Here is a 15,249-nt window from a genome sequence, read left to right as displayed (position 1 = left end):
GTTCATCTGTTCTTTCCGCTTCCGCTACGCGAACAAGTAAGTTCTAGTTTTACGATTTACGCGCTAAATCTAGTGTGTTTAGATTAGCATTTCGCTAAATCTAGTGTGTTTAGATTAGCATTTTGGAACAGACTATAAGGGAAAGTACCTGGTCTAATTTGAAATGCAGGGAGTATATTTTTATATTTTAAATTATTTTAGACCAAAAATTTTAAAAATATTTTTTTCTTAAACTGCTGTGTACAAATACTTTTATACTATAGCAAAATATAATGAGTTTGGTGTTATTTAGTTGAACTGAAATTAGCACAGGGACAGCGGGAAAAAGTGGAACGCCGGGCGGATTATCCGGAATTTCGATTTATGAGTTGCAAAAGTTGGAACGATTTGGCTGAAACTTCAGCTCTTCCACGCCATTGAACGAGTGTGCTAATAGTACATACACTACACTGATTTAGGGTTTTAAAGTAAGTTTCTTCTTTGATTTTTGCTAGTAACTGAATATGGTTCATACGATTAAAGTTTCTTAAGCATTTTCAACAGTGGAGCTTAAACTTATTCTGTATAGTGTTGTGTATTTTTTTGTGGTAAAATCAAGAGCTTACATGCAGGCAATTACACTTTACGGAATAAGCAAATCTTGATTTTGAATAATGATACTATACAGGAAATTGCTTTGTTATGAGTGACTGAACATCAGATTCTTTTGAAATTTGGGGTCAACTGGTTTTCTGGGCCATCATCTTTTTTGCTTTTTTTGGTTTTTTAGTTTTATGTTTAAGAGATCTGAAAATAAAACACAAGATATTGTTTTTTTCTCCTATTCAAATTGTAAATGTGTTATGTTGAACCATTTCCTTACTATATTCAGGAAATAGCTTTTTGTAATTCTTCTGACCGATTGGGCATGCAGCTGAATTTTTGGGTCAGGGTTGGTGGGAGGGGGTTCGAGCTGTGGAATCAGTAGTCATTGATTGCTTGCATTAGAGAATGCTGCCTACATTCCACCCCTGTGTGAACATGGGATGCTTCGTGTACTGAGCTGCCCGGTAGGTGGGAGGGGGAAAGCTGGTAAACTGTTTCCAAGAAAATGAAATAGTTTCCTGTATGATTGCCATTTATTGGATTCTATTAAAACAGGCAACTTCAGTGGGCTTATGCTAATTTGCATAGAGCCTTGTTGCAGGATGGCTTTTAATCTCGCACCTTTCTATTTTTAAGCTTCAACTGTTAGTCAGGGAAGTTTTTTTTTTTTTTTTTTTTTTTTTTTTTTTTTGCATTTGGATTATTTGCACTGTGAGTACTTGGTGCAGTAAGAATCATTCGACGTAATTTGAGGTTTATTTATCACAGCTGAAGATGGCTAATGATGCTACATCTGGGAGAAAAAATAAGGATAATGAGAGTAATAACTCAGAGAACAAACTGGTTGGTAAAGGATCATCAAGTCGTGGTTCTGGAAAGACAGATGGATCCACAAGAAGCTCAGTTCAGGAAACCTCATCGAAACAAAAGGCTTTAAGCCCTGCAAGTACAAGGAAGTCTGAGCGCCTAGAGATGCGGACACCATCTACTCCTCCTCCTAAGAGGAAATCTGTGCGACTTGAACAACAGAATAATCCGACACCCTTAAAAAGGTCTGAGAGGTGCTCTCCTACATCAAGATCAAGGTGCTTAGGGAGAGAATCCAATTCGTCTAGTACAAAGAAGGAGGAGAACCGAGAGAAGACTGCGAAGAAGCTGACAACGGAATTTGAAAATGTTAGCACTAGCAAGAAAAATGCTGCAGCATCTGTTGGCTTAAAAAGGAAGACACTGGATGGCAGAACTTACAAGTTATTATACAAAAAGCAAAAGAAAGGAGGTACCGCATCGGGTAAGCCAATTGTTCTCTTGAAGTTCTCATTTTCTTGTTTCTGTTTTCCTTGGCCTTTTTATTGTAATAACAAAGAGAAGTAGCACTAGATCAGCTCTCTCTTGGGATGCTGGGAAGTGTAAAAGAAGCTTCATGCATTGCCTATAATTTTCATTATGAGTGTTGTTGAAATGCAAGTGTTAAGATTGGTGTGTGATCATATAAGGTTAGATAAAATCAGATATGATCACATTCAGCAAAATGTGCAAGTAACACATATAGATGATAAAATGAGGGAAGATCGCGTGAGATGATTTGGTATTTCCTATGCAGACCTCTGAATGCACTGGTGCATATGTTTAAACTATGATATTTGAAGGTGTTAGCTTATCAAAAAAGAAAAATAAAGGATAATTGAAGGTGTTAAATGGGATGATGTAGGCACCATAATATATCTGAATCCATGCAGATATAACAAAATTTTAACACAATTTAAAAAAAAAGGTCAATATAGGCGACACCACTACTTGGGATTAAGGTTTAGTCATGACTCATTATGGTACGCCTATATAAGTTGTTGGATGTATAGAGATGTATACATCAATAGAAATCGTAGATAACTCAAAGTGTTTGAAAACCCCAAGTTATGGAGTACCGGAATTCAATGAGCCCAAATAGAGCGAAATAGACAGTGATTCATGTAGCCTACACCAAGTAGCTTGGGATTGAGAGGTGGAATTGTTGCTGTTATCGTTGTAACGTAAATAGACTTGTTTGTCTGTAACACTGCCTCACTTGTTTTGTACTTAATTTTGCTTCATAACAGGAACATAAACTCAGACCTCTTTCATAGTTACCTATGCCAAGTTGTTCTTCAGTTGCTGAACAGTAACATCATCCATTCCACAACCAACACCTTACTTATCACAAAAAAAAGGAACTATTCCGCAACTATTACCGTATTTTCAAAAACAAAAACGGAACTATTCCACGACAGTTGCAGTTGTGCTTCCTAGGTTGTTTCTACTTCTAAAATATTTTCATCATGCTGTAAAATAGTTGTAGGAAATGTTATATATGGATAAGATGGTGTTCTCCTCTCATACAGTGTATGAATCAGCAAGTTGTTTCTTCCATATTTTTATCTGTCAGATCTTTCTGCATCTTATTTGCATTATTTCTCTTGCTTGATGACCTTTGCATGTTGTTAGTACCTACAAGTTTAGATGTTCCTTCAGAAATGTTTGTGACTGGCATCCCAATGTGTCTCACACACTTATTATTGGGATAATTGTTATTTTGTGTGTTAAATCGCTCTGCTGTAGATGAACTGAAATGCACTCAGGCATATATATTCTTACAGCTGTCCTTATGTAGTTCGTTATAAGTTCTATGAAAGTGATGTGGTGCTTCATTTATTCTTCTCTCTCTCTCTCTCTCTCTCACACACACACACACACACACACACACACATTTTGGGTGAGGTTCTCCAGAACTGTTATTTTCTAATGGTGTTCTATTGTTGGTACTGGGCCATCAATTGGTGATATCTTGGATGATTTTCTGCAACAAATATTTGGAGAAAACTCTTATGAAAGAGTTGAGACGTGCCTTGGCCGTTAACAGATTTAACAATAAGGAATCGAGCTATTTATTTTCTATTCTACCGTTTAACTCTCATTGGTGGATAGTGTTATTATATGATAGTGACTGGATCTGACAAATGATATGAAACTCTGGACTTTCTTTATTAAGATTTCCATCATACATGAATTCTACCATAGCCTTATATTCTTCAAGAAATTCCTCCTTATTCTTGAGAAATTTTTCTTCTCCTTTTTCAAAAGGCTTTTTGATATCCAAAGGGTATGATAATTTTAAAATTTCTGAATAGGACTACTCATCCTTCGTATTGCACTCATTAGAATGATTATCCTTACTTTCTTCTTTAGGCCTTTTAGCCTAGTACATCTACTAAAGCAATCAAATATCAAATGATGCTGCAAATCAATTGTTTTCCGCTGATTAGATGAAATTTTAAAATTCATTTTGCGATTGGACTTGTCTTTTGATGGCCGTATTGAAACTATACTTTATTGAAGCTTCATCGAAGAGTTAGATTAACATTGAATGCTGAAGTTAGTAATCTTAACTGTAATTTGATTATTACAAATACTAAGTTCATATATGTTTATCATTTTTCGTATGAACAAAAGTGAAATGTTTAGCAATATTTTATTTTCAGTAAATTGTGCGCTTCACTTATCAGTTCTTCAAGCCTCATAGACCTTGTTGCTTTTCTGCACTTTTCGTTTTTTAAAAACTGCTCGAAAAGAGGTATCTCTTCAGTCAACAATTTTGAATAGATTATCCTCATGTTAGTATATGTTTGTTGCACCATATATTTAACTGTTTCTAGAAGAACATACTCTTGCTGATAGATTACATGTGGCGCCTTTTTAGTAACAGCTGCTAATATGTCTTTCTTGGGTCAGATCATTGTGAAGATGATGGTATTGATGGGGAGCATGGTTCTGGATCTCCATCTAGTTTGTTGCGTGAGGAAGACCTGGTTGCGCCTGAAGAAAGAGGAATCCTATTCAATGAGCAGAAGAGCCTCCATATCCATCTAAAAGCTGAGATTGCAAAACTTTTTGGAGTGATAAAAGTTTCGGTATTGACTTCTATATTGCACGTCATATAAATTTTTTAATTCAGTTTTCCACAGAAGGAAATGCTAATCTCATATCTACAAATGGTGTAAAATGCGTGTACTCTGTGAAATGTTGCAAAAGGGTCAGTTTTCTGTTCAGTTGAAAGGTGTACGCCCTGGTTAACTTACCTCGGATATTTACTCCTTTGTTTAGAATTTTGTTTGAGTAATAAAACATTTACGAGCACTTACGGGACGCCTTGCGTTTGCTGTTGTAACTCTTTCTTTAAAGCCTTAACAGACAATATTAGTTCTGCTCTCGGTTAAGTGGTTAGAAGCGCGTTGACCAAAAACATAAGGGCGCTGCAATTTGAGAACTTTCTTCAATAACTGTCAATGAGACTGTCTTACGTTCTACAAATTTTAGATCTTACCTAAATCCAGTACTTAGTTTTCACGAATGACGGTGTTTGGTTAAGCAATCTTAAATTTTATTATTCTCCTATAATCTCTTTGTTCGCCATTGGCTCAAATATTCTTCCTTTTTTGTATGAAAGCTATTTCCATTTGGCTGTCCTCTCTTCCTAGCTTAGTACATGTTTGGTTATCCAAATTTTCATAAAAATGTGCCGGCGCCATTTCCTTAACCTGAAAGTGAATCTTACTACGATAATTTGTTCGTCCTTTCTGTTGCATTTCTGCCCCTCACCCTCCTGAGAGCTTTAGGTTCTTCGATGATGCTTTTGAAAAGCATTTTGGCTTATGACTCTATTCTTAAGAAATTTATCTTACCCTTCCTAATCTGCCATGACGAACCTCTTATCATGTATAGTTTGTTCTATTTCCCTTTCCCTTCCTTCAGTTTTTAAAGGGTTGGGGTTGTGGGAAGGGCTGGTATGATATATCAGGAGAAAAACTTAAGTTACGTTGGTGCTGTGTGTAAAGGAAAATAAAAAAGGTATTCTGGCACGACTACCATACTCAACTTCCAACTAATAAATACTGCTTTTAAAATTTAAAGTCACAACCCCGGTCTTTCACTGTGTTGATATGGCTCTAAAATCTAAATGCAGGAAGTCATCAAGCATACTGCCGAAAAATTTCTGGAATATATTATGGAGAATCATCGTGTTAGTAAGGAACCTGAAACAATTTTGCAGGCTTTCCAGATATCTCTGGTTAGTATCTTTTTTTCATCCGCTTTCAATGTGTCTTTGCTTCTGTTTTTTATTCTTAGATTATGCTAGTTATGTAAATCATAATTTTACCCTTTCTGTGTTGAATATCATATAATTTTATGTGTGGTGACAAATACTTGTGGATATAATTGTATCAGGATTGCAGTGACAAATATTTGTAGATATAATCGTATTAGGAAATTTTCTTGATCTGGCTGCTATTACTACTTGTTGTGTCTGCCTCTTTTCAATTTTCTTTGAGCCGGGGTTCTATTGGAAATAGCCTCTCCACCTTCACAAAGGTCGGGGAAGGTCTGCGTGCATTCTACCCTCCCTGGACCCTACTTTGTGGGATTATACTGGGTATATTGTTGTTGTTGTTGATAATCGTATTAGGAAACTTGCCAGCAATTTGAATGGTCTTTCGTGTGGACTGATGAATTATAAATTTCACCTATTTTTGACGTGCATATATATGCACATATATAGTAATAAAGTACTTCTGACATTTTTCATACTTCAAGTTCGAACACATCTCTTTTGGGCATGGGACTTTTGGAATGCATAGAGTGGATGGCATCAGTTCAAACACCTCTCAGCTTCATAAGTGCAACAAAAGCTTCAAGTTTCAATGCAAATCATGTCTAACCCAATGCTAGGTTCTTTTGAAGTTTTGGCAGAACTAAGGCAACTTCTAACTGAAGATTTTTGCTGATTTCTTTGTGTTGTTTCTTCTGATTTACATTTTTATTTAATTTTTGGTGCTTTGCGGAACCTGAGGGCAAGAAAATTTGTTTGCTCCTTGCCTCTATATCCATCATCTTACGTGCTTCTCCTTTTAAGTATCATACTTATAACTCTCTTGATTTCAAATCCTGCTCTAAACTCTCCTCTTTATTTTTTCTTCTCTACGTGCAAGTAACTCTAGCTAGTGATTATTTCCCATATTACGTTGCACGAATGGGATTTTATACTGGAATCACTTTTCTCACGAAAAAGAAAAGAGAGAAAACTAGTTACTGTTCACTTGTGGGGGTTACAAGTTTAACATGCTCAAGTTTTGCTAATGGTAAAGTAGTCGTTCGTGTATTAAAAAGCTTTGTGGAAAGGTATTGTCTCATTTCATTACTCTCTTTGCATCCTGAGATATCTTTATTATTGCCTTAAATTTACATGTTCATTTTAGTGAATTTACTGAACTTGTGTTCTCATTGATGTCTACTGTAATTGTCAGTCTTGGATCGCAGCTTCAATCGCGAAGCAAAAGATTGACAAAGACAATATATTCTTGCTCGTAAAACAACAGTTACAGTTTAGATGCACTAAAGAAGAGGCATACAATGTCTATCTGAAGCTGCGTTCCTTAAAGAAGATATTTTTGCAGAGATTGGATCAGAATGCTCCAAGATATCCTATATCATCAGTGAAATCTGTTAAAGAAGAGCCATATAAGGGAAGCATGTCGCAAGCAGTAGTATCTACCCCACTGAACGTGAAAACCGATATCAAAGACAGGTTACTAGATAAAGGGTTCAGTGGAGAAGGCAGTGTAATTCCTGAGGAAAAACTTATGGACAGTCAAAGGGAAAAGGTCTTTAAGGAGGTTCAGTGCAGACGTGACAGGCAAATATCCATGCTGGGACAAAAGCAACAAGAAAAAATTGAGGAGTTCCATAGAATCTGGGAGAAGAAAAAGGAAGAGCTAGAGAAGGAGTACAGAATGGAGATAGCTGTTCTTCGCTCTATACATGGTCAGACTGCAGCAACTAAGGATAGACATAAAGCATTAGAAACTGAGTTTTCAAGGAAAATGGAAGAGCACAAATGCCAAAAGGACAAGCAACTCAAAGAGCTTGAGGCTAATTTGTCTGCTATGAGGAATGAGGGGATGCATAATTCCCATTATGCGGTTGATGAGCTCCATTTGCTTGGATCTGATTCTGGGGACGGCATGGGGTGCTCCGAGGAAAGTTTAAATGTCTCTGACAGTAATCCCAAGACTGTTACCCCTGTATGTGGACAGCATGTTGAGTTACAGTGTCCAGACAATGTTGTCTCTGGCATGCATGGCGACGTGGCAGCATCTGATGCACCTGCATCTTCTCAAGACGAGTGCCATGTTCTTCCTGTTCTATCTACTAAAGTCTTAGAAGCTTCAGTTTCAGAAGAGCAAGCTGAGATCACCACCACGGGGAGAACATTGGTTACTGCAATTGAGCAGTCTGATGAAGCAGGTAATTCAGGTGGCAGTGGAGAGGAAATTGCTTGTAAGGTTCCTCTACTTTCCAAAGAACATACTGGTGAAGTCGCATCAGACAAGCGAAGTCAAGACTGTTCATTGGAAATATCTGAAGCTCCTCTTGACAAAGTTGTGGGACATGATCAAATTTCTGAAATAAATAACATTAATCAAGAACTGGGTACAGAAAATATTATTCCGGAAAATAATTCTGATTTGCCAACTGTTGATGGAAACCAGAGAGACGAAATTAGCTCCATTGATGGAAACCAATTAACTCCAGAGGAATCGCCAGCAGACTTGCCTTGTTTAGAAGCAGTTCCTTCTTCCGATAATGCTTGTTCTTTGCGGCAAAATTCAGTATGTTTGCTTTTGTGTTGCATGTTTATATGATGCATGTGTTGGATCATTCTGTTGTCTGTTTAGGTTCTAAATCTGGATACAAGTAGTATAAGGCTTTCTGGGGGCAAGTTAAAATGTCTCAAACAGTGAATATGTGTTCCGTTTAGATCATCTTTGACAGATCAATTTCCATGCGACCTTAGAGTTTGATTTCAGTCCATAAAACAGTGAAGTAAATTAGTGTTATCAGGTGCAGACGTGCTGTGCAAGTCTGTATCAAAAATTTACATGTTGTGCCAGCATATGCATTTCGTGTGTAAGTTATGGATATAGTCAGATTGATTTGTGACACTTCTACTGGATCAGGTACATTTGGATGAATGTTCCAGGTCTTCAGGAGATAATGGAACACATGATAACAATGTGCTACTTAGTGAAAACCAGATTGGAATACAAACTGAACTTGTTTCTGGACGGATTATAAACAACACTTCTGAAGCAATGTTAGCTGACAGTTGTGAGCAACATCGTACAGTAGGTGATGGCGTTCCCGTTGCTACTCCCGTTGCCACTCACCATACTCACAGAGAGAGTGCATCCCATGTTGAAAGAAACTTTATTCCAATCCCTGGATCCTCCCCCTATGCAGCAGAACCTTTACATCAAACTGTTTCTCCAGCTGGGGAAAATCTGGTGCCTCGTGCATCTGTTGTCTCAGACATAAGTGTTACCTGCAATCAATCAATCTTACCAGCAGTCAGCAGAGTGCATCCTCAATCCATTGCTGATCTTCGTGCATCTTCTCAGAATACTGAAACTGCGTTTCAAGTGGCTCAGAGTTCCGCTGAGCTTCCTAGTCAAGCAGTCTCTCAACATAAAGTTAATGTTGCCTTTTTTCAAGGATCTAGCAATACGCCAGTGCATCCTGCCCATCAGATGGCCACTTGGAATTCAGCTCTTCCTTTCCATTCTGACCCCCTTCATATCATATGGGAAAGGGAACATAAAGAAAGAGAACAAGTGACAAAAGGCCACGAGGATATGGTTTGTGTCCAATATCTCCATGATTATATACTCGGGGACTCCATGCATCATTTATTTCATTTTGTTAAGCTGTTTTCCTCTCTTTGAACAGAAATTGCATCTGAGAGCTGAGTGCGAGAAGGAGATAGAGGTTGTTGCTGCACCAATTCGTAAGAAATATGATTTAAAGCTTCAGGAGGCTGAGGCAGCATATCTTTTGAAGAAGAATGAGCTTGATATGAATCAGAAAAAAGTTCTCATGAATAAGGCTCTGGCTAACGCTTTCAGATTTAAATGCATAGATCTTGAAATTACTGCACGTCCAGTTGTGCAGCAAGGTACTTATATATTTTTTGTTTATGTGTTCCTAACCATTAGTTGATATTTCCCGTCAGAAAATTTGAACTTATATTGGTATCTGCATTAAATATGACGGGGGATTTGAATTCAATGTTTCTCGTGAACCCTAAACGTAACCATAATTTGTTTTGTTCCAGTTGAGCCTCCTGCTTATATGCAGCATCAGGTATGGCGGCAGCATAGTTTGAGGTCTTCTCCTATGACTGGTTCATCTTCTGCCAGCGAGCAAGCTTCAGCCCGAGCTTGTTTAAGATCTTCCCCAATCAGTGGTTTGTCTTCAGCTCGCCTACCTGTGGGGGGCCAGCAGACTTCTGTCCCATATTTACCAGTTGCTGATTATTCAATATATTCTGGGGGAACCTCTCGGCCTACATTAAGATCTCCACCTGCAGCTGATCAGCAGACTGCTGCTTTTAGTCATTCAACAGCATTTCCTACAGGAATTGTAAGCAGGCCGCCTCTCATTAGCATAATCAACCCTTCCAAGGGTAATCCTCGATTAGGTGGCGAGATTCGTGCTCCAGCCCCTCATCTTCAGCCTTTCAGGGTACCTACATCAACCCTTGTTAGCAGCTCATCGATCCTTCCAAATGGTGTGCAAGGTCATCCACGACCTGTTAAGGTGGCTGCATCATCTTCTTCACATCCACAACTTTCATCTCTACGATCAACATCACTCCCATTGCAAGTTTTGCAAGATGAAATACAGCCAACCATAGTGCCCAAATTAGCTGTAAATCTTTCTAATTCTGGGAGTACATCATTGGACCATGGACTTGGAGGAATGCCTGCTATACAGAATGCACATCTCTCTGCACGGGAATTGCTTCTAGACATGGAGAATCGATCTCGTGCAAACAGGCCTAATTTTATGCTACCTTTATCAGATATAGGCTGTAACATTGATTCAGTAGACCTATCTGACTTTCATTCACTGGGCAGTGTACAGGGAGGTTCTTCCTCTGCAGGGGAAGCTACTAATGTAAGTTCTGCTGTTTGTCTGTCCGATGATGACTGAACTATTGATAATAAAGAGGATTTGTTTGTCTGTTGGTGGGTCAGCTCTTCTATCTGTATGTGTAAATACTTTCTTTTAGAAAATTGAAAAAGGCAGAATGTAAAAGAATGCTGTCAGCGGGCACTGACAGAGGTCTAAGCAAATTTAGCCTTGGGAGAGGAAGCTTTGGGGAAATATATGGGTACGCACCTTCCTTCTCCACCCTGCCCCCTCAACTTTGTTTTTTTAGGGTCCCATGAGTAATGCAGCTGTATATGCTCCAATTTTCTGTCTGTAGTTATTGCAATATATCTGTTCCTTGGTTTAGGTTTCTCATGAATGTTTGTTTCTCTCATAATACCATGTTTCTGAAGCTATGATTGTTGCGAGGCATGCTTAATTGATTGTACGTTGACACTACCAAAGCATGATTTTCATCTACTTTATAATCCTGGAGAAGTGACTATTGGGCTGCTCAAGTGTAATGTGTCAGTGATCTGAACATTTCTGGACCTTATTTTTCACTTTATAGAATTTGGCTTTTCACCCTGGGAATTAGTGGCATTAGCTTGAGCTTCAATTTTTTCCTTTGAGAAATCTAGTATATGTAGATTCAAAGGATAAAGATAGATTGGAAACAAGCAAGTAATACTAATTTTGCAACCAAGTTAAATTAACAAAGGAGTTGGGCCTTCAATGAGATTGAACCGCAAACTTGAGTAAAGATTCAAATCCTTGCTAGAATTCCAATGAACAACCTAAATCATTAAGCTGAAAAGGAAATTACAACTAAACATACCTTAATTAGAGGAAGTAAGAGTTTACTAGTAGAACTAGATACCCTACACCTCTCAAGGGTTTCAATCTTCAATCTTATAAACTTAGAAAAGTACATGACAATTAGTATTTATATGGTCTTGTGAAAATAGGCCTAAGACCCAAAATAGAAAAATCTAGTTAGCTAAAAATAGAAAGAGACTAAAAAGATGAAGTATATTGAACACAATGTGCCGCTAAATTATTGGTTGCAGAACCTACATTTAGATACTTCTCTTCCGGATCCATGATTGCATAATGCAGAAATCCTTTTGCTCACATTTTCAGACTCTTTCATCCATTGTTTGTAAATCAGAGATTTATGTTTACCTGAGGAGAAAGAAAATCTCACTGGTAAGAGGAAATGAGGACAAACTAAGAAATCTTTTCAGTTATCGCAGTTGGGCAATCACATGGAGGAAAAGTATTTGGTGGTCTGATGTAAATCGTTTGTCATGTACACTCTTTGATCTCATCTATCAAAAGAAAATGCACACTTTTTGATCTTCAGTTCACTAAAAGACGAAAAAGGGTCTGTAACCATACTCTTTATCCCCCTCCCCCTCTTCCTTTTAGTCTTTTTCTTCTTTTTTCCCTATATATATTATTCGTGATGATAAGAGGCATTCTAGTGAAAGGTAGCTCTATCAGCAGCTCAAATTAAGTGACGAGCTTCCTGAAGGGTGTTGTTCTGTCTTGTGTAGCGGGTGCCAGTGAGAAAAAGCCAGAAGCTGGGGAGAAGCCAGAAGATAACGGACAAGATTGCAGTGCTGCAAAAGCTAGTTTCTCCCACTGGCAAGGTAATTAACTGCCAGAAGCAGCAAGCCACTTTTTTCCCTTTTCAGTGACTTACCAGCTTCACTCTTTTTCTCTAATTACATATCCAATACTCAAAAAGACATGAGCAAGCCACTTTTTTCCCTTTTCAGTGACTTACCAGCTTCACTCTTTTTCTCTAATTACATATCCAATACTCAAAAAGACATGACTCGTATTGCAGGCTGGCGCAGCTTCTGTCCTCCATGAGGCTTACAACTATATCAAGGCTCTTCAAGATCAGATTCAGGTTCTAATCAATTTCAGTGCATTGAAGTAAAAGAAGCGCGTTGTTCTTTTTTTTTTCTCCGTTTAGACGTGCATTGTTCATGATTTACTCATTTGTCTGCAGAACTTGTGTAATATGGAAAGCACTTCTCACAACAACAGTGATTACCTTTTTCACGCACAGGTAAAAATATGCTTAATCGTTCAATCTAATGCATAAATTATTGTTATCTCCTTGAGTTATTTATGAATGAAGTAAACAGAATGGCAGGGGGGAACAAATTGATGTACAAAGCAAAGGTATTTGTTTGGTTCCACTTTCAGTGTCACTTATGCAGAAACTAACAGGCGAAGACGTCTTCAGCGAAAACATGCAGTCATGAATGATATTGTACAGTGAGAAGTAAGAAAAGCTGTTATAGTTTTGTTAATGAAGTAATCAACTAATCATCTTAGTTTCAATACAGGAAATAACCCATTTTCGTTTTGTTTTTACCTCTCGAAATACTTGAGGAAATGATATCATGATGCTGCCTTGTGATATTCTTTCCTCAATTTTACTAACTTTATAGGTCAATTTTTGCGCCTGGTATGATGGCTGTCATTGTTTTGGAGTATGTTTTCACGAAAAAGTTATTTTATGGTTTGGTTATGAGGAAATGTTTTTCATCTAAAGGGAAAATGGCTTCCCTCACTTATGGATGGAAGTTGTTTCCTTGCAGAACTTTTAGCTTCATATTATTTGCCTCAACTAACACTTGAACATATTATCAATCGTTAATATACAAAAAGAGAGCAGCCCGATGCACGAAGCTCCTGCTATGCGCGGGGTCAGGAGAAGGATCGGATCACAAGGGTCATCCTTACCATGCATTTTTGTAAGAGGTTGTTTTCACGGTTCGAACCCGTGACCAAGGGTTACAGTGACAACAACTTTATTAGTTACGCCATGGCTCCCCATCCAATTGGTAGTATACAAAATTCATCAAAATACTCAAGCGCTTAGACAAATTATCAATCGTTAATATACAAAAAGAGGGTGGCCCGGTGCATTAAGCTCCTACTATGGTGGGGTTGGGGGAAGGTCGGACCACATCCTTAACCTGCATTTTTGTAAGAGGTGGCAATTCATCACAATATTCATTCAACTTTTTACTATTATTAGGAAGTTATTTTTCATTCGTCGATCAAGCATTAGAAAGCATGTCTAGAAAACATTTTGGGTGTGTTTGGTATGACGGAAAATGTTTTCATGGAAAACAAATAGTAATTTTATTTATTTTCCGGTGTTTGGTACGCAAATTAAGGAAAATGACTTTTTCAAGACTATTTGAAGTCATAAACTTTCAAACCACAATCTTCTGGACCCACAAATTTCTTAAACTTTCGAACCGCTAAACTTTCAAAACCGCGGAATTTCAAACCTGTAAACTTTCAAACACATAAACCTCCGAACTCATAATTTTGGAACTTGTAAAATTTGAGCCTTTAAACCGATAAATAATAAAATTAAAAATGATAAATATATTTAAAAATTATTTTTTAAGGGGGGGGGGGGAGTAAAAAAAAAAAAACAGAAATTTAAATTACAAAAAAAAAAGTAAATTTTTTTTTGTGCGGGCAGGTGGGGGGTTGGGGTGTGTGGTGGGTGGTGCAGAAAAATGAAAAAACAGAAATTTGAAATTGCAAAGGGTGGTGGTGGGTGGGGGTGGAGGGGTAAATGTGGCTAACGGGCCGGGTTGGACCGGAACCGGACCGGCCCAGACCGGTTTAAACCGGAATAGGACCGACCCGGTTCATAGGGGGCCGGGTGGGCTGGGTAGGGGGGTTAGGCCGGGGACGGAGGGGTTCATTTGGGCAAGCGGTTAATCGGGCCCGGGTAACCCGGTTGGCATGAACAGTGCCCGGACCGGTTAACTGTCGGATTTTTTTTTTTGTACTTTCCTGCAGCGTGGGGCCCACTATCCGTTGGAAAATCAGATTTTTCATCACATATCCGTTGGCCAACGGATTTGTTGCATAAATGGCCATTTTTTTTTAATTTTTTGTATTTAATACTTTACAAAATTAACCCTTTTAAAAATCTATAAATACCTCCCCCCCCCCTCTTCTTCATTTTTTCACTCAAAATTCTTATCTCAATCTCAATTCTCAAAATCTCAATTTCTCTCTTCCCTTCAATTTGCAAGATTTCATCTTCTAATTTTATAATTTTTATTTGACTCTCTTTTGTTGAATTTAATTTATCGGAAGTTGTCATTCGGAAATTTGAAGTTTGAAGTTCAAAATTGATATACTTGCTTGACGTTTGTTCGTGGTAACACCGGAATTGCGTAATCAAGTGCTCAATTTATTGTCGAATTCGGTGCACTCCCTCCAACTCTTTCTCTTATTTAATATTTTAATTGCATATTTAATTTTAGCTTATACTTTAATTTTTACAATATGTTTAGTGCTGCTAAAAGAGCGTGTAGAAAAGTTACTGGTAGGGGTGGAAATAAAAAAAGAGGTAGTCCTGGAGCTTCTGATAGTAATAGTAATGACCCATTAACACATGTTTCTGAATCATCGCCTAATGATAGTAGATATAGATTATGAACAATTACAAGAAGATTTTGGAATAGAAGATGAGATACCACCTACACCTACTAGTGGTGGAGTTGGTAGTATTGGAGTTGGAGTTGCTAGTGCTACAAGGGGTGGTGGTCGTGGCACCACTCCTAGTAGACCACCTATGGCTCC

General features: G+C 37.9%; 1 protein-coding gene across 4 annotated transcripts; it reads left to right on the top strand.

Moving 5' to 3' along the window:
• Nucleotides 1-283: 283 nt before the first annotated feature.
• Nucleotides 284-13,243, top strand: LOC104210528 (helicase protein MOM1-like). 4 transcript variants are annotated; one of them, XM_009759448.2, is made up of 12 exons: nucleotides 284-467; nucleotides 1,354-1,876; nucleotides 4,351-4,529; nucleotides 5,582-5,686; nucleotides 6,921-8,285; nucleotides 8,634-9,311; nucleotides 9,403-9,628; nucleotides 9,788-10,632; nucleotides 12,168-12,263; nucleotides 12,464-12,529; nucleotides 12,632-12,691; nucleotides 12,771-13,243. In XM_009759448.2, exons 2-12 carry the CDS (start codon nucleotides 1,360-1,362, stop codon nucleotides 12,888-12,890), a joined length of 4,257 nt encoding a protein of 1,418 aa, XP_009757750.1. In that variant the 5' UTR covers nucleotides 284-467; nucleotides 1,354-1,359; the 3' UTR covers nucleotides 12,891-13,243. The 4 variants fall into 4 exon arrangements, 2 of the variants coding, with proteins under 2 accessions (XP_009757750.1, XP_070018519.1); XR_011403541.1 differs by lacking the exons at nucleotides 12,464-12,529; nucleotides 12,632-12,691; nucleotides 12,771-13,243 and adding an exon at nucleotides 11,856-11,995 and having other exon boundaries at nucleotides 12,168-12,255; XR_011403542.1 differs by lacking the exons at nucleotides 12,464-12,529; nucleotides 12,632-12,691; nucleotides 12,771-13,243 and adding an exon at nucleotides 11,856-11,995 and having other exon boundaries at nucleotides 12,178-12,251.
• The last annotated feature ends 2,006 nt before the right edge of the window (nucleotides 13,244-15,249 follow it).

This window comes from Nicotiana sylvestris, chromosome 11 (assembly GCF_000393655.2).
Source record: "Nicotiana sylvestris chromosome 11, ASM39365v2, whole genome shotgun sequence".
Taxonomy (NCBI): domain Eukaryota; kingdom Viridiplantae; phylum Streptophyta; class Magnoliopsida; order Solanales; family Solanaceae; genus Nicotiana; species Nicotiana sylvestris.
This window is presented reverse-complemented; position numbering and strand designations above follow the sequence as displayed.

What these genes read in the sequence shown, in the direction of transcription:
- LOC104210528 (XM_009759448.2), top strand. Translation starts at nt 1,360, where the DNA reads ATGGCTAATGATGCTACATCTGGGAGAAAAAATAAGGATAATGAGAGT. An exon ending in GAAAGGAGGTACCGCATCGG is followed by an intron (nt 1,877 to 4,350) that starts GTAAGCCAATTG and finishes TTCTTGGGTCAG; the next exon opens with ATCATTGTGAAGATGATGGT. An exon ending in CAAAAGGCCACGAGGATATG is followed by an intron (nt 9,312 to 9,402) that starts GTTTGTGTCCAA and finishes CTCTTTGAACAG; the next exon opens with AAATTGCATCTGAGAGCTGA.